General features: G+C 37.6%; 1 protein-coding gene across 1 annotated transcript in view; it reads right to left on the bottom strand.

Moving 5' to 3' along the window:
• LRP6 (LDL receptor related protein 6) overlaps positions 1-21278 on the bottom strand; it is a 121402-nt gene that overhangs the window by 86953 nt on the left and 13171 nt on the right. Inside the window, exon 2 of the mRNA XM_065742310.1 lies at positions 19940-20333. Coding sequence (XP_065598382.1) covers positions 19940-20333 — 394 coding nt within the window. The remainder of the gene's footprint in view (positions 1-19939; positions 20334-21278) is intronic.

Here is a 21278-nt window from a genome sequence, read left to right as displayed (position 1 = left end):
CACAAAAGGAACAGCTTCACCAGAAGGATGCATTCTGTTACTGGAATAGAGAACCATGTGCATTATTTACCTTATCTTGTCTAATTAACAAACCAAGAAAACAGGCACTGCAGCTTTTTCACAGTGGACATTAGGAAAATCCACTTAGCCAGGGATAGCTTCAGATGCTGAAGCTCCTTCTGAGCAACTCCATACGTTACTAATATCACCATTCCTAGTTGAAAGTTCATAAATCAGAAAAAGGGGGCTTTTGAAGTATTTTTTCTACTTCCAGTTGTCCAGCATCTCCAGGATCAATTAAAAGAGCTGAGGTAACCATCAGAGACAGGGCTTTAACAAGCAAGCGAGAATTCATTCTGTAATTTAGTTTTTCTAATAGCCATTTTCAAGGACAGGAGCTTAAGCCATGTGTCACAAATACTGCATACTAGTCTCTGTACTCAGGGAAATAAAGAAGCCCAAGTTCCAAGTAACACAGAATTAGAGAGCTGGACATACTGATGGTCGTATTACTGCATTAAGACTCAGTACAAAAATCTTTAAACAGAGCTCTCCTGTGCCCCTCTGCATCAGGCTACAATGTATAACAGATTGTCTGAATTTGGTTTGGAAATGAATGCTGTAACAACTATGAGGCTTCCTATTATAAGGGAAAAAAGATTATGCTTCTCTTTGCTCCAGAGATAAAACAATTATTTTAATGGAGATAAAATATAAAGACTCTCACTTTCATCGCAGTTTTATCAGGAACAGTGCTTTAATGACTGTAAGAGTTTAAAATATATGCAAGTCAGCCTTGCATTACTGACTCAAGGTCAGTGTCCATTAGGAAGCCTTCAATGCTGGAATTACTATGGAGCTCTAGTTTCTTGAGTAGGACAGTGAGACAACTTTTTTGCTCAGCCTTTTACATCATATTAACAAGCTATCCAGTAAAACTCACATTTACAGTGCAAGATTTATTTTAGGGGCTTTTTTGTTTTTAAACTCGATTGTTAAACTGTAGTCATTTTTCAAAAGAAGAATACATACTTTTGGCTCCTTTTCTTTTATTGTTGATAAAAGCAATCACACTCACCAGGGCTGGCACTAGAATGCATTATTATTAAACAATCAATGTCGGCAGGGGGGAGTGGCATTAATCAAGTCAGCTTTAGAACCCAAATCAGCAGGGTGAGCCAGCCTGCTCGGCTCCTTGAGTGAGGAGGAGAAAAGCAACCTTTCCTGCAGGGCCCGCACAGGGCAGAGCTGGCTAACTTAACTCAGCAGGCTAGGTACCCAAGGCAGCCATGTGAATATCACCCCTCAAAGATCTTTTTCTCCTCTGTGGTCTGAGATAGCAGTGAAAGAAATGAGCTTGCTCATTTCAGCAAGGACTCATCTCTTAATAAGAGAGGTTACTATGTGCTTTTTTTTATTCTTTACAGAAGCAAAGAGTGTCCAGCCCAAACTGACGTCAATGAAGTAGTTATAGCTGGCACTGAATGAAGGTATCAGCTTTTAGCAGAGAAGTCATCTCCCTGATCTACAGATAGCTCCTACAGGGATATGGAGCTGCTGTCAGAGTAGAAAATTATTCACTTCAGAGTGAGGAATGAGAAAGCTTTTTTGAGGTGATTTCTATAGTTTACACAAACTGACTATCCGTTCCACTAAAAATCATATCAGAGATTTAAGAGCTGTTTTTTCCTGTCACAATGCTCTGAGATGAACTGGCACCCAGAATCATCTCCATTTGCCTTATTTCTAGGAAAAGACACTACCACTCTAAAGTTCAGCAATGGGCAAAGCCTCTGGAAAAACAAACAAACAAACCACTAACAATCTAAGTTTCTCTGCCAACCCTGAAATTAAAAATATTTTGTCTTCTAGTTATAAGCATGCCATGACTGGACTCCTTGAAGTCTAACTAAAACAGAGGCACTAAGGCATGCAGAGTGGGTGTATCCTGTGTGGATACTGTTAGAGAACAGGAACCTACCTTACAGCCACTAAGATTGTAGAATCATAGAATGGCTTAGGTTGGAAGGGATCTTAAAGCCCAACTGGTTCCAACCCTCTTCTTTGAGCAGGGTTGACACCCACTAGATCAGGTTGCCCAGGGCCCTATCCAACCTGACCCACTGGGAGGAGAACCCTGGGGCCTTGACTTGTCTGAAATTGGGCAACAAATTTCATATATTTGATTAGGACATATTTTTGCATACCTGCAGTATTTATACACACATGCTGGACGCATTAGCTACAAATGCTGTTTGTACTTTTTGCTAGAGTATTATCAGCTCCCAGTCCTTCAGACTTCTGTGTGTAGTCACTACTAGCACAACATAAAAGGAGTAAAAACTCTCTTAGAGAATTGTGCATTGGCATCCTCAGCTGCACAAAGCCCAGACATACAAGCCTGTGGCCCAAGGTCCAGAGTGGAAATTGCCACCCACTACCTCATCACCAACACCTGTAATGCATTTTAACTTCTAATCACACCAGCAAGGTTATCATCTGGGGCATAAAATCTGTTGAAAGAGAGACGCTTAACAGAACTCTTGCTAAAGGTGCGTATACAAATTAATATTAGCTCTCATACTACCACTGAAGGGAATGGCTAACTGTTTCTTTGGTTAAATCCCACACTGGAAACATCAGCCTGTGCCAGGATTGGTTTGTTTTTTTGTTTGTTTGTTTAACATTTTAACTGTACATATTAGTCAAAATTAACAGAGAAATCAAGTACTAGTTTGCAGCCTCGCCTATCACTAATTACACAGTCCCGCCAAAACAGTACCCAAATTGCAAACCATTAAGCAGGCCAAACATTTGGTTAACAGTTGCCCTTATGAGACCAGAGTGGCAGAATTAAAGTTCTGAAAAAATCAGCTGATGTAGTTGTTAAGCCACTCTCAATGTTTGACAAGTCATGGCAGTCAGGTGAAGAAGACCCTGGTGCCTGAAAAAAATACAACACCACACTCATTTCTTTAGAAGGGTAGAAAGGATGATGTAGAGAACTGCTGATCAGTCAGCCTCACCTTTGTGCCACTGAAGGTCATGAGCACAGTCCTGTCAAAAAGAACTTGGACATACAGGTAGACTCACGAAGCTGGACATGAACCAGCAGTGTGCTCTTGCAGCCCAGAAAACCAATCATATCCTGGGCTGCATCAAAAGAAGCACAGCCAGCAGGTCGATGGAGCTGATCCTGTCACTGTACTCTGCTGGCAAGACCTCTTTTGGAATACTGCGTCTGGATATAGAGCGCTCACTTCACGTGAGACATTGACCTGTTTGAGTGTGTCCAAAGGAAGGGCACAAAAATGATCCAATGTACTCTTTAGCAAGGTCTGTTGTGATAGGACAAGAGAAGGTTTCAAACTAAAACAGAAGAGATTTAACAGGATATCAGAAAAAAGGTTTGTTTTTTTTTTTTGTGGGCTTGTTTGTTTTTTTTTTAAATACAATATGGGTAGTGAAGCACTGGAAAAAGTTGTCCACAGGGATGGTGGATGGCCCATTCATCCCTGAAGATATTCAAGATCAGGATAGACGAGGCTCTGAGCAACCTGATCTAGCTGTAGCTGTTCTTACTCACTGCAGGGGAGCTGGACTAGATGACCTTTTCAAAGGCTCCTTCCAACTCAAATAATTCAGTGTTTCTATGAAGAGACCCATAAATTATTTATTTTGTTCTCTATTCTCCAGTCTCACCCTTAGAAGGAAAAAATGCAACCTGTGCTGGAAGACAACCAAGCAAGAATATCTATCAAGCGGTAGCAAGCTTCTGTTAAGAAATCATGTGTATTTCCTTCTTTGCTCCTGCTGATATATTTAAGACAATGTGACTTTCACAAAGTTAGTTGGTCAGTTTTCAGACAAAAGTTGAACAAGTTACAAGATGAATCAGAAGGTTGCTAGCTGCAATTTAGTGACATCACTTTTGACAAGTAATAAATATCTTTGTTTTGCACGGTGATGACTTGATTTACTACCACGAAGATCAGACCTTTAGTGGTTGTGACACAGACCTTTCCAATCACCTTACAATTTTCAGTAACTTGAGAGAAAAAACACCAGTGAGAAGATATTACGAAGCATATAGCTTAGAATGAAATTTCCATCAAAGCGAATAGATCCCATCTCTCTTCAGCTGCTGTTTGTCTACTAAAGCACATATACATACACACGCACAGGGGCTGCTCCAAAAGTAATGCTTCCCATTTTATTACGTTGGCCCAAGTCAGAGGCAGATGTTGGTGGTATGGCAGTAGGGGCTGAACCTTCCCATCAATGTTCTTCTACATGTTGTGGCCAAATAGAGTTATTGTGCTCTTTGTACCTGTTGTAGTTTCCACGGAAATACATAGAAGGCATTACTTTCTGAGGGACCTATGTATATATAGGTACTCACTCCCTTTCTCCTATTTTTATCCTTCCCTTATCTTCTCAAATCTGCAAAATGGGTATTGAAATTCTGGTGACCCATGGGAACATTACTCCTATCTTCTCTGTAGGCAATACCTAGTGTACTACAGAACCAACTATTTTGAATAAGCAATATTTTTTCTTTTCTGCAGAAAGTGTTTTTCTTTAATCTAATCCTTGCTGTAATCTATGAAATAAACACAAAGCTCATAAGATATCACTGAAGTACAGCAGCACTTGAAAGAAAGATATACCTGAAAAGCAGCAGAAAGAAGATCACAAGGCTACCACAGCTGAAAATCCCTGTTCCACTAGCTTCCAACTAGCTAGTGTGATATGACTGCAAGTGCTGGAAACTCAAGGTTCTAATTATGTGAACCATGATAAAGTCTTAATGAAAAGTTGCCAAAACAAGCATTGCCAAAGCACATTTCAGTTTTCATGAATCAGCATCTTCCAACAGTAACAAATGGCCATTAAATTCAGTTTGGTAAAGTTGGTATGAAAAAATTTTATAAAAGCTTCAGCTCTTAATTCACTTCACATTCTCAGACTAGGAAGACAGATCAGCACCTCTGTGTCTTTATAAACAGTTCAGTGGCTCTTCAGCATCATTTTTATATTTGGGAGTGCAACAATAAAAAGAAGTGCTTGTTTCACAAACATTTTAAATGTCTCAATCCCCACAAAGTGTTTACAAAGGTGTTTATACTTATTTGAGGTCTTGTAACCCGTTTTTGCTTTTTCATTTCTCAATTGATCCAAATTTTTTGATAAGCAACACTGTTACAATGAACATGAAACAGCACAGCTGCTGCTCCATGTGTTAAAATACAATCACAAGAGCTTGGCATAGCATCGGCCTCAGCCACTCAATTTCCATTCCTGCTTCAGCAGGCATCTGTAAGAGTGGCAGAGGAGGAAAGGAGGCAAAGAGAACAATGCTATGCTCGCAAATCATCTAAATAACTGCAAATGTTTGGAAAAAGTAAATTGATTTTATCAAGATACAACTCTATTCCCACCACAAGTTCCTTCTTTAATGATTTTTTCCCCTCTAAAAAAATCAATGGAGAAACAAAATCTTTCCTCACCCATCTCATATACAAAGAGTTATTCTACGTGCTGATCTTATTCATGTTAAAAAATAAAATAAAATCTGTTGATGCTTTAAGAATGATGACTGTAAGTCTGGATTCCTGTTATTTCATATCATGATCTGATTTGCTTCTAAGAACAGGAATCATGCTTTCGTTACACAAAGGGTAACACAAAGTAACCTTCCTTTTTGAGATCTCTGCAAGTGGTTTGACAGCTTCTAACTTCCTGGCTTTTTTTTGTTGTTGTTGTTTTTTTGTTTTTTTTTACCAGCTGATCTTCAACTAAAATATCCAGGTGCCAGGCTTCCCAACTCCCTGTTTTCACTATTCCCAAGGCTATGTTTAGACCTTTATTATGTTGAAACTTTTATAGTTCATGCTCTTACAGATGACAAACCATCACCTGAGTGATAACCCTCTTTAGGCTCTGTGATTTTTATAATATCATATAGATGTGTAAATGGAGAATAAATATTTTCCTTATAAACAGAGCCATACATACTTAACCACATTTTTGCTCTACAACCTAATTTTCATAGAAAAAATGTCCCTTTCGCACCACACAGCTCTTACTATGGCCTGGTTCAGAATACAAGTACAGTTAAGAAATATAACTCTACATTAATACCCTCACAGACCCCAGGTCTTCTAGTACTATTCACTCAGTTACAGTGCCTGAGGAATTTTCTCAGCACTATATGAGGAAAAAAACAAAGTATCATCTGCTTGACTGAAATTGTTTTTGCCATCTCCAATAAAAGGCTAAGAATCTCAGAACATACAAGACCTCAATGAAAGGAGTCCCACTTGACCATCAAGTCTCCAAACCATGCTGGCTTCAACCTGAGCCTATAGGCAGCAGCACTGTACACTGAGCAAACCTGGCCACCTCTTTTGTGAGTTGTTCAATCAGTTCCATGCAGCCGGAAAGAATCAGTCAAGCACTTCTGTTCAGCATGTTGTTGTATGTATTATTCCCACAATCAATCCAGAAAACACAGGCTGAAGTATTTTACTGGAGTGCTTGTAAGGAAAAAGAAGAAAACTCCTACAAAATAAAGTCCAAGTCTATATTTATGAACAAGTATCCCAGTACAGCACTTTCAGTCTAGTCACAGCCACCTTGAAAATTCCTGCAGATTTGGAAAGACTACTTAACTGAATACATACACTGTCACCATTAAAACACCAGCCCCACTGAATGGTGTTTTTCTTCTTGTAGTGACAGGAGTTTGTCAGCTTATTACTGCTGGCACATATTGCCCACTTTTGTGGTTCTGAAGAAACATGAAGACAAACAAAAGAGCAGTTTCTCTAAACAAACTCTCCCAGTGTGCTCTGAAACATGTCAAGTCTGACACAGACACTACAATGCAGATTAAAGGCTTAAAAAGCAAAGGAACACTCGAAAAGCTGATGGGCGAAAGAAAAAAAAACAACGCCTCATTTTATGATATGTGAAGTCAACTCTACTTTTGATAAAAGAAATTCTAGCAAATCATTTTGGGATCCAAAAGGTGATAGGTAGAAATACAGATATTTTGTGTTTACGTTTTTCTGGAAAATACTTTATCAATTCAAATTTTCCTCACTATAGTTTTTTATTTTTTAAACTTAAATTAGATCCTCCTTTATCCTTTCACTCTGCTTTCGTACTTCCCAGTTTCAACAGTTAGCATGAATAGCACGATACACAGATGTTGTCAAACTTGTGAAGGAGAGTTCAAGACTAAAACATTGTTTGTTTGTTTTTTTGGTGGGGGTGGAGGGGAAGGATGGAAAAAGAACAACCACCAGAACACTGCTACTGTTAAACCTGTTGCTCTTGTTCCAAATCATAATGCTACCCATACCCACTACTGCCTCTGAGTTCACCAACTGACCACAAAAAAATTGTTTTTTGGTAAGAAACTGAAGCACCTCCACTGCTGAAAAGGCATAAAAAAAAGTCATGGATGAATAAGACATGGAAGCTCTGAAACAAAGTTGGGCATGGCCATTCTTGTCATCATTTTCTATTGCTTACATACCAAATAAGTTGTTCAAATCAACTATATAACAGGGCACAAGAATTGCATAACACAGACTGTGTTTAGCAGGAGATTGCACCAGGCCAGAAATGACTGTTTTATTAATTCTAAGCAGTGACAAGAAATCATGTGAAACACAACCACCTTGAAACAGTTTTGTCTTTAGTTGTGCAAATAGGGTAACTCCAGGTGGAAAAAAATAATAAAATGACTTAAGGTCAAAAGACTTGTTCTGTATATAGCTTAACTGCAATTGTTTTTGGTTTGGGTTTTTTTTTTTTGGCTCCCTGGAAACAGTGACTATTCACATCACTTTGTGATTTTGGAAACATCATTTGTTATTTATTTTTAAAGACTGACAACTTTGTAGTCAGCCGCATAACAGAGAACAACAAACTATCTTTGTTAAGACTGATGCGCAGCTCTCAACAGCACTGAGAAAATAGATGCCAGAACACAATGACATCACAATTCCAGAGGGATGGCCTGAAATGGAGAGACAAGTCATGTAGCTGCTTCAAAGTCACTCATAAAAAGGCTAGCCATTCCCATAGATTTTTCTTATTGTTTCTAAAAGAGAAGCCAGAACTTTTCCATCAGAAAAACATTAGTCAAGCAGTCACTGAACACATGTTTGACAAACTGTCTCTTACGTGTTTCTGTAAACTTTCCCATAGCCACACCAAACGAAATTTATTTAGAAGCAATAGAGAATGAGAACAATGTAAGTCTCATGGTTCACTAGCACATATTTGCAAAAATGCACGTGCAAGAGATAACAGTTCACATTTTTAACCACCAATAAAAATTATGAAGCATATAGTTACTCTGGTATTTATTCTCACCACCTAGCTTTTTCACTTCCAAAATTCTCACCAAAACTACATTTTATTAGCCAGATTTGGTTTGCAGTGAAATAGGGGAGAGCAGTTACCCCTTTCACTGTTTTAAATGATATTTTGATCTTCCCTCATTTAATAGAAAATCACACAGATTATGCCTAAAGCTATTCTAAACCATCTCAAGGGAAAATATTTGAAGTTAATATTCAGCAGTTAATGAAAAGAAGTTTCACATAGCATCTAGGTACTGCAATAGGGAAACAATCATTTAAGTCTCAATACTGGAATGTCACTAAGTCTCTTTGTGGAAACACACTGCTCTCTATCAAAGCAGCACAATCAGCACTGCTGTGACAAAATATCTACTAATGCTGTGATTTTATCCATCCTACCCTCATAGTCTACCACAACAAGCAAGTCTTACATGCTAGGCAGTTTCCAACACAGTTTCTATGATCTGTCTTTAAGATCCTTTGTGAACTGGAACTTCATCAAAAAGAAAAAAAAAAAAAACAACACACACAAAGAAACCAACCAGCCACAACAGCAACCAAAACCTAACAGCTTCACTTTAAAAGCCACCATCCCACAGTATGTGTTAAAAATATACACTCCCTCAAAAAGTTGTATGTAAAGCATACTTTGAAAACTGAATGGTTCAGTCCGGGATGTGGATAGCATATGTGGTGGGAGGAAATGTGGCAGAGTGAGAGAGGAAAAACAAAAATATACAATTAGATAATCTTGAGAAATGTATGTATTAAAACCACTCATCTTTTTCTACTTCAAGATGAAAATATTTGCAATAACTATCCTTTCTAGAAGGATTTTTTGGATTACAACTATTTTTATAACACAGACTTTTCAAATATAGTATTTAAAAATGTGTTTTGCAGTCTCTCCATAAGTGTACTTCATAGCTAATTGTTGCTGCAAGTTCTTTCATTTGCACAAAATAATTTACTTTTCTTACTTGAGCAGCCAAATGTGAAATCAGGGAGCATCCCCGAATTCTTACATCAATCATAAGCAGGAGTCTAAAATGAGATTTCTTAATCTGCAATACAGCAGGCAGAACTCAAATCAAGGTTTAAATATCAACTAACTACTACAGATTACTTTCCGCTTGATTCCTAAAACATTATCTTTAAGCTTATTTAATATTTCAGGGTCACCTTCTTTCTCATATAGTTTTAAATACAGGACTTCTGGTAGCCTGCTGAAGAGATGTCAAGACAGGTTTTCTCCAATATGACAAATCTTGCATTTAATCTTCATAAAGTTCCTTCTTAGCCTAACTACTTCATTGTTGAAGACTAAGAAGTTTGTCTTTTCTTCATCTTTTCATCCTTCCAGAAAGCTGACAGCTACTTCCATCTCCAAGCTACAGGACAAAAAACGGCTCAGCATTCAGCCAGAGTGCTGAAATGCACTCAAGTACACTTTAAATTTTGAATTACCAGCGCTGTCAAGATCATCTGAGCAGTTATGTAGCATATAACTAAGAGGTTGCTGTGGTTTACCTCAACAGCAGCTCGGCACTATGCAGCTGTTCACTCACTCCACACCCAGCAGCATGAGGGAGATAGATGGAACAGAACTTTTGGGTTGAGACAAACTATTTACTGAGACAGAAGAGGAAAACTGAAACAAAACTAACAATAGCAGCATAGATAGCTGCAACGCAACCACTCGCCCCCATCCTGCCACCTCCCCGCAGTGCTGTGGCCATCTGCATGGTCCACACAGTACGGAATGCCCCAAGCCTCATTCAGGCCCTGTCCCAGCTCCACTCCTCCCCTGCCCCACACCATCATTGTAACAGCTCTTCCCCATCACTCACCAACGATCCAACACTGGCACTTGATTAATGCTGTTTCAGCTGAAACCAGGACGAAAGTTCACCAAATACAATAGAAAGGGTTTAGCATCTGAAATACCCATATCTTAACATAGTTTTTCCCACTGCTCTGTTCAGTTTTTAACTAAACAACAGCTGTAGCAGACTGCAGAAACCTTCAATTTATAGGTGGCTTGGTATATGTACTGTTAATATTCACACTAGTGAACTCTGTAGATAAAATATGCATACACTCACCTACATCAGCAGCTACGCACATGCATGTGCAAACATAATGCAGCCTACCCTCTTCACAAAGCCTCTTCTCTTTATTCAAGCTTTGGATGAGGTGATGCATTTCAAGGGTACAGCATTACAAAAGCTCCCTTAGAGACTCTGATGTGAGGTTCATATAGAAGACGAAGGGAATGAATGAGATTGTTGAGAGATTTTACAAGTCATGCAGGTGGCCGGAAACCACACAAACGCAGTATCTTATCTCTCATTCTGTGTTTGGAAGAGCTAGAGAAGACAACTAATACATTCACAGCCACCAATGAGAAATTCAACTTCAGATTACTAGCAGATCATTGCTTAGGGCCAGGCTTCAAAAGAAGAAGAGTGACAAAGAACTTAAATAATGAACAGAGATAAAAAAAAAAAAAAAAAACAACCTTAATCTTCCCATCCTGTTGCAGGGGTAGCCCTTTGACATCCATAATCCTATTCTCACTGAAGAAAACAGGAAGACTTCCATCTCAGGCTCTGTATAGCCCCTGGATGACCATAAAGCCACCAAAACTCCAAATCACTAAGCCTTCCTCCCAGACACTACTTGGCTCCAGTTAAGGCACTTTGTCCTAATAGACAATGACATATACAGAGCTGACATACACAGATCTATTTTCTTTTAACCTGGATTCTCCTTTCTTAATCTCCATTAGTTAATCACCTGTGTGAGATTGACAGATAAAAAAATTATATAAGGACAATACAGAACGTGCAACTATAGGGTTGTGGTTCACAGAACGTATGCTTCAAGCCAGGCAGCATGGGACACTGAGCAAAAAGATCCTGTTTCACAGTTAACCAAGACTTCAGCTGCTTTCCAAACGGTGGGCAGAACAGTCTGCTTACATTAACTGATGAAATTTCAGAGATTTCAATGAAGCTAAAACAAATATATTTACATAGAGAGCTCAGTTTAAGAAATCTCATGTATGTGTGCCAAGGGGGGCAATAGAAATCCGCAGTCAGAGCCTCTGAAGATCATTTCTGGCTGCAATAAGCGTGGAACTGAATACTGTTTAAAATAACACGTCAGACTAACACAACAACACAACAAATTGTTTCATCAGGAAAACACAGTACAATCAACACGCATCATTATACAGCTAACAGAACATCTGCTAAAGATCTTATGGCCAGCTGAAGCAGTTGCTCACCTCCTTTTCCCCAAAGCAACAAAAATAGACAACTCAGGATTATTACCAGCTCCATGAGCTCCATTACTTTTCAAGCACTTACAGCTAGAAAGATCTGAGAAGTCTGGAGTTTAACACTGAATGAAGACAACCACAGGAGATAGTTTTATTTACAACAAATGGAAACATTCAGTGAAAGAATCTTGTACTTAAGAATGAAACAGATATGCATCGCTACAATACACAGCAAGAAATCGCATGAGCATAGTTTGCAAGTCAGATTTGTTTTATTTCAGTGTAATTTAACAACCTGCTAGAGCAGAGATAATACTTATCCTTTAAATAAGGAAAATAAATTTCACACTTGCAAAGATTTATTCAGAAAAGAGCTCAGACTCAACAGTGCTCTCAGTTGCATAATCTTATCTTTACCATTTCTTGCTTGAAGTGACAGAGAAAACCTAATGCAAGTAATACTTTATGTTGAAACATGGAATTAAGATGTAAAAATGAGAAATGACAAGGCTCCCATGAGAAATAAAAATTTAAAGTATGTGTTGAACAACTCTAGGGAAAGAATGGAGGTGTGTGTTGGGGGGGGGGGGAGCAGAGAGAGAAAGACATAGAGATCCAGAATGAATGCTGGCAGTTTCAAAGAATTAATTCCAGAATTTAACAATTCTGATTGTGCTGTATTCTTTTTTCTTTCCCTCTAAGTTTTAAGATACATCACACCTAACATGTTTCAATTATCAGATACAAGTAACTAGACAGACATCCCAAATACATACTATACATGCATTCTCACCCAGACACATGCACTTAAAATAGACCACTTAAAAACTGGATTGACAGCATAGCATCACTGACCCCGTCTGAAGGGACTCCTTTCAAACAAGGCTTAGGTTTTCCTACAGCTTAATTATTACACACCCACAACTCAATCTACTGAAGAAACTGACAGACTGGAAATCCACCAGGTAGGCTACGGCAGCGCACCAAGGAGTTAAAAACAATCATTCCTTCTCTGTGCATCACGCAGAAACCCAAAGCACTAACTTCTGCTTTGCTTGGCACATTTTCAGGTCTTTTATAGACAGATAGTGAAGCAATGGAAATGCACTTCTTCAAACACAGGCCCAGTTGAACACTCTGGCATGCAGACTAATGTCACCATCTTCTCATACCCTTGGATCTATAAGCAGAAATTCTATGAACATTAACTCAGGTAATTTATTAGGTTCACTGAAATTTTACATCTCCAGTATATATTCCTTTCTTACTAGCTGCACTGTAAAAAGCTGGATTTGCTCAACATCCTCAACACAGCGCATAATCCCATGACATTCTGTATGACCATTTTACACAGAAGACAGTACAGAAATATACTTCTCCCCAGGGATAGTCCAGGAACATAGCCAAATAAAGATGATTCTTCTACATTTTTTTCTTTGTTAATCATGCTGAATTTTTATACAGCGGAGTGCTATGATTTTTTTTAATGACAAAGTTAATCCATAGTTTATTTAAAAAACAATCTGACTCAAATCATGCTAGCAAGAGAATTTATCAGCTATTTTCAAGAAATGAGCAATAAATCAATCTTTTTTGTCAATGAGATAAATCCAATAATCATCACCTTCAACAAAAAGCTGCGACCTAAAAATAAAAAGAAAGCTGAGTTTCTCCTCCATTTTCTACAATACAAGTCAAATCCCTTGGTCTAAATTTTGGACCAAACTTCACACATGGACACGTTTCAGTCCCTCCTAAATGCTGTAAGGAATGAAAAAGCACAACAATCTTGCACCGATTTTAAATGAAGAGAACTTGTGACTTTTTCCTCCAGCATTTCTCCTCCTCTCTCTAATACCCCACAACCCTATGAAAAAGCTTAGTTTACATTAGCTGTAAGCTGAGAAACTACTACACTCCTGTTACCTCCCACAATCATGGTAGACTAAGATTCTGCTCTAAATTAACAATTTCCTGATCAACACCTCCAAGTTATGCCAATTGTATTTAAGAGGCCGGGAGCTAGAGACAAATATTTTTATACTGGACCCTTCCCTAGAAATTGCAGGGATGTCTCTTTCAAGACATTCTGCTTCCCCATCAATAACAGTGTTTTGAACTTCTTAAACACTAGAACATAAAATGAACAAGATTCCAGATTACAGCCTTCTGCTGCAAATTAACATGGCCCCTTTGAGTTCCTGTTAATAGTTATTAAAAGACATCTTAGGATCATTTTAATTTTTAAAGGTGTGTGAACAAACATTTTAATTAACATGATAGCTAGAAATGCTTGAAGTATAAAATTGAAAATTTTAAAAATAAATTGCCCTATGTTCTCTTGACGTAAAACTTCATTCAAAATGTTGTTGGTGAAAACTTGCTTGCTCACAATTTTTATATGCATTTTCCAATACAACAGGTCTTTATAGTCTAGACTTAGATGCTAAGTCATAATTGTGGAGATTGAAAATGCAGATAAACAGAAGCATGCCCAAGGACCCATTACCAGAGGTTATTCATACAGACCAGAAATTACTACCTTGGTTTAAATGCTCGGTTCTAACTTACTAAACTAACACTGCATGTAGACATCTGAAGTATGCATTGATAGTTCAGGCCAGCTCACAAACTTTACTGATTTTTATCACCATTATTACTCTAAAGTTGAGGTATCCATTAGTGGGCTAAATCATCTTTGTGAATATGACCATAATAAACCATTAAGAGAGTATCGTTAACACCATATTTACATGTCTCACAGGCACAAGTGCAAATCAAAAGACACTAAGTGAAAAAAAGAAAGCCAATGAGTTCACGGTTTTGACAAATTCAACAGTGGTTCAGGATGCTACTAGTTTATTCACAGCAGTGTTGGCAGAAGGCAAACTAAAGCCCAGCCCTCAAGTGACCCAGTCCATAATCTTGTTTTCTAGCCTGAGCACTGAACAAAGGAGGTAGGGATGAAAGAGTATTTTCAAACTTGCCTAGAGCTAAAAGCATATGCAATTTTAAGGTATTTCAGCCTATAAGAAAAAGATGAATATCCTCTAAAAAACAAATCTAGTTTGATTTCTGACAAGCCAAATCTCTCCCATCTCCTTGCACAAATAGAGAAAATTAAGTAAAATGCCTGAAAAGGAAAACATCCTGATGATTATGTTCTCAAGTTCTTGGAAACCCCTGTCAGTAGAATGACACTAGGCAATCAGTGACAGCAACATCCAAAACCTGCACAGCAAGATTTACAAGGGAGGTCACCTCTATGCCTCCACACTGCTTTACATACGTGGGTTTCTGGTTACCTTCCCTCACCTACTCCTTCATAGGAGGCCAGAAGAGAAGAGGAGAACAAAATGCATATTTTGAACTGTGCAGGAAGTCATCAACTGGAGGACAGCATGTCATGCACCAAATCTCCAACAAGCCTTGTAAAGTCTTGTGAAAGAACTGTTCAGTAATGGACAGTCAAGGGCGCTCAAACTAAAAACAAAAACAAAAAACAAAACAAAAAAAACTCCAACCTTATGTTGAATGCATTAGCATTCAACAGCTCTACCATAAGCAAATATTGTCCCATTTCATTCCAGAATGCCATAAATACCTTCCTAAGACCATGAGCTAAAACCTGGCCACCTCAGGCTTTAGAAGCAGACAGAGCTGTAGTAGTTCCAGAGAAGCCAGCGATGCCATTCCAGCAGCTGTGTTGGACTTTCTGAAGGCACCATGTGCTGTTAGGCTTCGCAACACAAGCCCAGCAGCACCAGCACTTGGATCATCCAATTATCTAGTGACGCTGGGGCTGCATTTTAGATCTTTTCTGAGTTACATACAACTCAAGAGCCAAGGCAAGACGCTCCTGATGTAATGTCAACAACCTGTGCACTACCATTTTTCAAGCTTTTGTGTTAGCTTCATTTTTTAAGTCACCGAAATATACAACTCTGGTTTCTTTAACCTCCTAGCTGTTAGCATAATTTACTTTTCATCCAATCTTTAAAAAAAAAAAAAACACAAAAAATCCACCTTAACAGCCTCAATATCCTCACAATAACATTCATACAAAATGAACAAATCCATTAAGTGTGCTGTATTTACAACCATCATATTCTGATAAAAAATGCTTATTTATGAGAAGATTAAATACAGTTTTTTTCCATAATATCCAAGACACTATAACTGATATCAGAATCACTCACTTTCATTTCCTTGCTTAGCAACAAATACTACCTGTTCCCATGAATCTGGTTATGATGCACTGATGTAAAACCTTCATGGCAACCACAAGAATTTTTGGGGGAGCTTGATGCACTTAGGTGCAAGCTTCCAGATTTCAAAGGAAAAAAAAATAAGCAGGTCCATAAATAGAGAGAAGCATATATATTCTCTGAAAATGTTTTAGATGAAAAGATAAGAAAGGTCTGCTGGGAAGGACTGCATGTTGAATCTGAAGATCTTACCAAACATACAAAGTACTTCACTCCAGAAATCAACTGTCATAAAAAGTATTGTGTCGCTTTATACTCTTAATTCCATTCACTAACTTAAAACCTTTACAACCTGAAAGCTTTACAAGAGTTGAACAATTAAATTAACTCTACAGTCACTTGATTTAAAACATGTCCTGAAAAGTAAGCAATTAGTCAGCACTTCTAGAAGGCACTTAGAATTCCATTTTGTGGTGAACAATACACATAGAAATAAGAAAAAAAAACAGTTTTGATAGTGCTGCCTAAGAAGAAAGCTGATCTAGTTGTCTAAAGAGTAATTTGGGGGCAACTTTCATGATGGCAATGAAGACTTTTCCCTGAGAACAAAAGGGCTGTAAAGGTAAATAAAGTAAGAAAAACAGCAGAACAAATTTACAGTACTGCATTTTCAAGCAGTACTTGCAGGAGAATCTGAATACATTCGCCATGTGTTGTTTTTTTTTTTTTATTTATAAAGACAAAAAAGTAGAAAAACCTCTTTTCCATTTGGTCTACTTTCATGCAAGAAATTCGTAATATGCTTCTTTTTTGCACATGGGGTGGTTTACCACCTGGTTTTCCCCTGGCAAAAGTTAACAACAAAGTGAATGTGTTATTCACAGTTACTGATCTTATTATCAGGGTACTGTGTTTACCAGTAGTCAGTAAAATACAGCTTTCAGAAAGGATGACTAGAACCCAGAAGCCTTCCTGAGACAGCCCTGAAAATCCTCAATCCACTTCAAAGGAAGGCTGAAGAAGCACCCCAATCCTACTTCATCTAAGGTTGCTTCTCTCCTCAGTGCACACGCAGTGTTTCATTGACTATCAAGACAACAAAACCAGAAAATGTAAAATAAATTATGGTGTATGAAAAAGAAAAATAAGAAGCTTAGGCTTTAAAACATACACAGAAGATCGTCAGTAAGGAGACTCCAGACACTTCAGATTCTGATCAGAATAAAAAGTTAGACTTGAGGGCTGTGTCACAGCTATGAATTAAGAAATGTTTTCCATTAGTAAATGTATTAGTTATTGTTAACAGACATAGGCACCAAGTCTAATTTCTACTCTGGTATTTCACAGTTACACACACAACCTCATACACAGTTAACAGAAGGTTTAGCAGTGGCAGCAAAGGTTACCCACACCAGTTACTCTTTAATACCATTATCATTGCTGTAAGCATGCTCTGAAAGAGAATGACTGTGTTCCTCAGAACTACCACAACAGCCCTAAGCAGGGACTTCAAGAGAATGACAGCTGAGTATCATACAACACACAACTTGCTGAAAAGACCTAGTTTTTCCCACATAGGACACTGCCTAGAGAGCATATTATTCATGACTGCGTATTTGTGCTAGCTAATAGCGCTACTAACACTTTATTTCAAAGTAGGCTCCTCCATTTCCAGTAAGATAGATATATATAATATGCACATGTAAGCAAGTCCTGCATACATAAGTAGATTCTGGTATTTAATTCAACTGGATCATGTCATACTTTAGATGAACTATATTTGTCAAATGAACTTTAAAGAAAAACTGAACTTTTAACAATCATCTTACTGTAAAATTTGTGGCTAAATAACTAATGACTTGTAAGACCTCATAAATCTTTATTTGGAATAATTAATAAAAGGAGATGGACTAAACTGTAGGAAAATGAAAGAAGTTTTACTTTCCCAAGCTTCAGATTTTGTTAGCTATTTTTATGGCCTATTCCTGCTACTGTCTGCCAGGCAACAATGTGCAATCAAAATATGTTTATGGGGCTAAAAACAAAAGTGTAAATATTAGAGGTGCATACACTTAAGTACAGTTTGGTGCTTTAATAATTTAACCAAAAAAACAACCCTGTACCGAGGTTATCTTTGTAATGACAAAGTTTGGAGGAAATTCTGCAGTTACACCATATTTCTAAAAAGCAGAAATGCTTTCTGCCCATAAAGCTATGCAGAGGAATCACAGTTGGGTTTTTTTTTTGTTTTTTTTTTTTTTTTAATCATACAATGCATGGTAAGACAAAGTAGATATATCACTGGATAACTATCCTGTATCACTAAAACATACTTCTCAAGTAACAGCTAACAAACTGACTTCTAAAAAGATCTAGAAGAAAACAAAATCTTTTCCTTCAATTACAACTTTACACGTATGTGTATACACACACATACACACACACACATCTATATATATATATAAAAGCAAACAATCAAAACAAAACCAAAAAACCCACAGTCATCTTGAAATGTTTATGCCTATTGATTTAACAGATCATCAGTATGGAAAAAGAAAACTTATGAGCTCTCTTTAGCTTTGATCTATTTCACTCTTCTCCAAGGAGTTTCTTTTTAAGTATTTTGAAAGAGGGCAAGAGTACACAATCACCTAGTTTTGATCATTAAACATATTACCATGTGTATGTGGAAAATACAAATACTCAAAAAGACCAACTGGCTTGACAACAGTGTCATTCATAACTAATAAGAACCACTGTCTCTGAGGTTGCAAGCTAAATCAAAAACATTTTACTGTATTTTTCCTCCCATCTCTCCCAGTTCTGGGATGGTTGGTGGAATGAGCATGAATGTGTTACATCTTTTCTTATATCCTTAAACAGTCCTAGAATCCAGTAGAACCCATGCCATCAGTACCTCTGATTTATAAATAGTAAAGAGATAAGAGAATAAAACCATTCTCCCTATATTCACAAGGCTAAAAAATATAATTAATGCAAATGAAACATTTTTTAATGTATTGTCAAAGGCCTGCTAAAACTTTGGAAGAAAATATTCAGATTAGAGTGTTCCTACAAGGTTCAGGAAAGAAACCCTATTGAACAAAAAGACATCTTTCCTTCATGAAGGAAAGACCCAGACGCAATTTTTACACCAGCATCTAAAACAGCCCTCATCTCTGTAAAGAAAAAAGTGCATTGATTTACTCCCAGCCCCCCCAACAAAGCAATAAAACAGATTCATTATCTTGTTAAGGAGGAAAAAAAAAAACCCAAGGATAGTATAATTATCTATACAAAACACTACCAGAAGATTACACAGCATCAAGGATATTTCATTAGCTTTTTACTCTCCTGAGCCAGTCACCTCACAACAGATAGACACACACTGGGTAACCTCAAGGTAGCCATTTACAAAGCACCATCAAAAACACCACTGAATTTAGCAATCCTGGCAACCACAGCTCAGTCTCAAGACCAAAGCAAAAGGATGACACTAAGTCACATCCAGAGACTGAAATTGGAGGAATCAAACTGCTCTAGAATGGGCTAAAACAAAATACAGGTTTTTTTCCTAAACAGAAGCTCCCTGTAGAGTGAGAAGAGCAACTTCTCTATAAACTCAGGTTAAATGATAAAACATGTCAAAATATGCCTCAAAGTCTTATTAATACAGCATTTTTTTTCCCACTGTTTCCAAGAAGCATATATATTAACAGTGAACAAAGACCCCCCACTTCATGCTACAGTGAGACACAAGTCTGACAGCCTGATGATTTTTTCAAGCAGTTTTCACCTTAGAATTTCCACATTTATGTTCATCATCTGCACTACTGCTAAAATAAATTTCCTCTAGTATTCTTTTTGAACATCTGATGACTTCTAGTTGTTCACCAAGAGAACATAATTTCAGAAGTAAAAATTATTTTCAAATCACAGTAATATAGGAACAAATAATGCGAAATGGATTAGAATAATTTCAATAACAGTACCACCGATTATTTAAAATCATACCACATGTAAATAGCAGAAAAAATTGTCATTTCATTTTAACAAAAACTTACCCTCTTGCAGGATCTAAGGCAATTGCTCTGGGTTGATCCAATTCTTGCCAAAATAAAACTTTTCTCAATGATCCATCTAAATTAGAAACTTCAATCCGATTTGTTTCAGAATCCGTCCAATATAATTTCTCTCCCAGCCAGTCACATGCCAGCCCATCAGGTGACATAAGTCCAGAAATGACCACATTTTGTACACTCCCAGATTTATTAAATTCTGTTCGTTTAATGGCTTCTTCACTCACGTCACTCCAGTATATCAACCCCTTTATGAACACAAAGTCCACTGCCGCTGCGTCCTCGAGGCCACCCACGATTACTGTGGCATTCTCCTTCCCATTGGCAGCATCCACCAGCCTCAGGTCACGGCGGTTTGCATACAGCAACAGCGGAGCAGCTTGAAGTGGGAGAAATAAGGGGTGGGGAGACAGACAGACACATTAACAACACTCTTGTTAAGGACAACTTATGGCCTGATGTACCACTGTAGTGAAACTGGAAATTTTTTTTTTTGGGGGGGGGAGCAAAAAATAAAAATAAAAAAAAAAAGAAGGGGGGAGACATTTTGAAGTTTAACTGAAAAGCGAAGACTTCAAGCCTTTCAACAGTACTACAACTCAAGAAGGTAACTTTGTAATGCACAGCTCATTATTCTGGGCTCTGCATTATTAAAATTAGATTAAAGGAGAAGGCAGAGAACAAAGAAAATGGAGGTCTTTAGTGCCCAAATGACACTACTCTGCAAAGGAGGGTGCTTAAACTAGGATATGAAAGATGAAGCTATAGTAGCTTTATAAGCACTCGGTCTTGCCCATCAAAGATTCAATATTTTTTGTCTAGAATTTACTAATATGCTTCCCACAATCTTCAATAAAAATACAACACACATCAAGCCACAGACATCTGTGTGTTAATACTCCGAAATTGTATATCTTAGGTATTTCACATATGATCTACAAATACACACTGAGCATGCAGCATGAGAGGAATGATGTTTTTGTGCATCAATAGTGATATGAAGAGGTAGGTACAAAAATACACCTATAGAAACAGACTATGGCAAGTACTTTAGAATTAGGCTCTACCACACTTACTTGCCTCCTGTGTCAGTTTGTGTAGTCTGTACATTTTTCATATATAATACCCAACATGAATGGTTAATGGAAAGAAGTAACTATGAAAAAGATCCATTTTTAAAACGTAACATACTCTTTTAATTAAGCATGTCCTTAACCACAGGCTATAACATTACAAAAATTCCACTATTTCCTACTTCAATAAAAGGTAAATAGAGTTTTTACCACTATCAGTAAGCAAACCAACCATTCCCTACATTTACCCA

Source organism: Cyrtonyx montezumae, unplaced genomic scaffold (genome assembly GCF_038088225.1).
Source record: "Cyrtonyx montezumae isolate F1298 unplaced genomic scaffold, pur_monq_1.0 scaffold_3, whole genome shotgun sequence".
Lineage (NCBI taxonomy): Eukaryota > Metazoa > Chordata > Aves > Galliformes > Odontophoridae > Cyrtonyx > Cyrtonyx montezumae.
The sequence above is the reverse complement of the archived record's forward strand: the minus strand, read 5'-3'. Positions and strand labels throughout refer to the sequence as shown.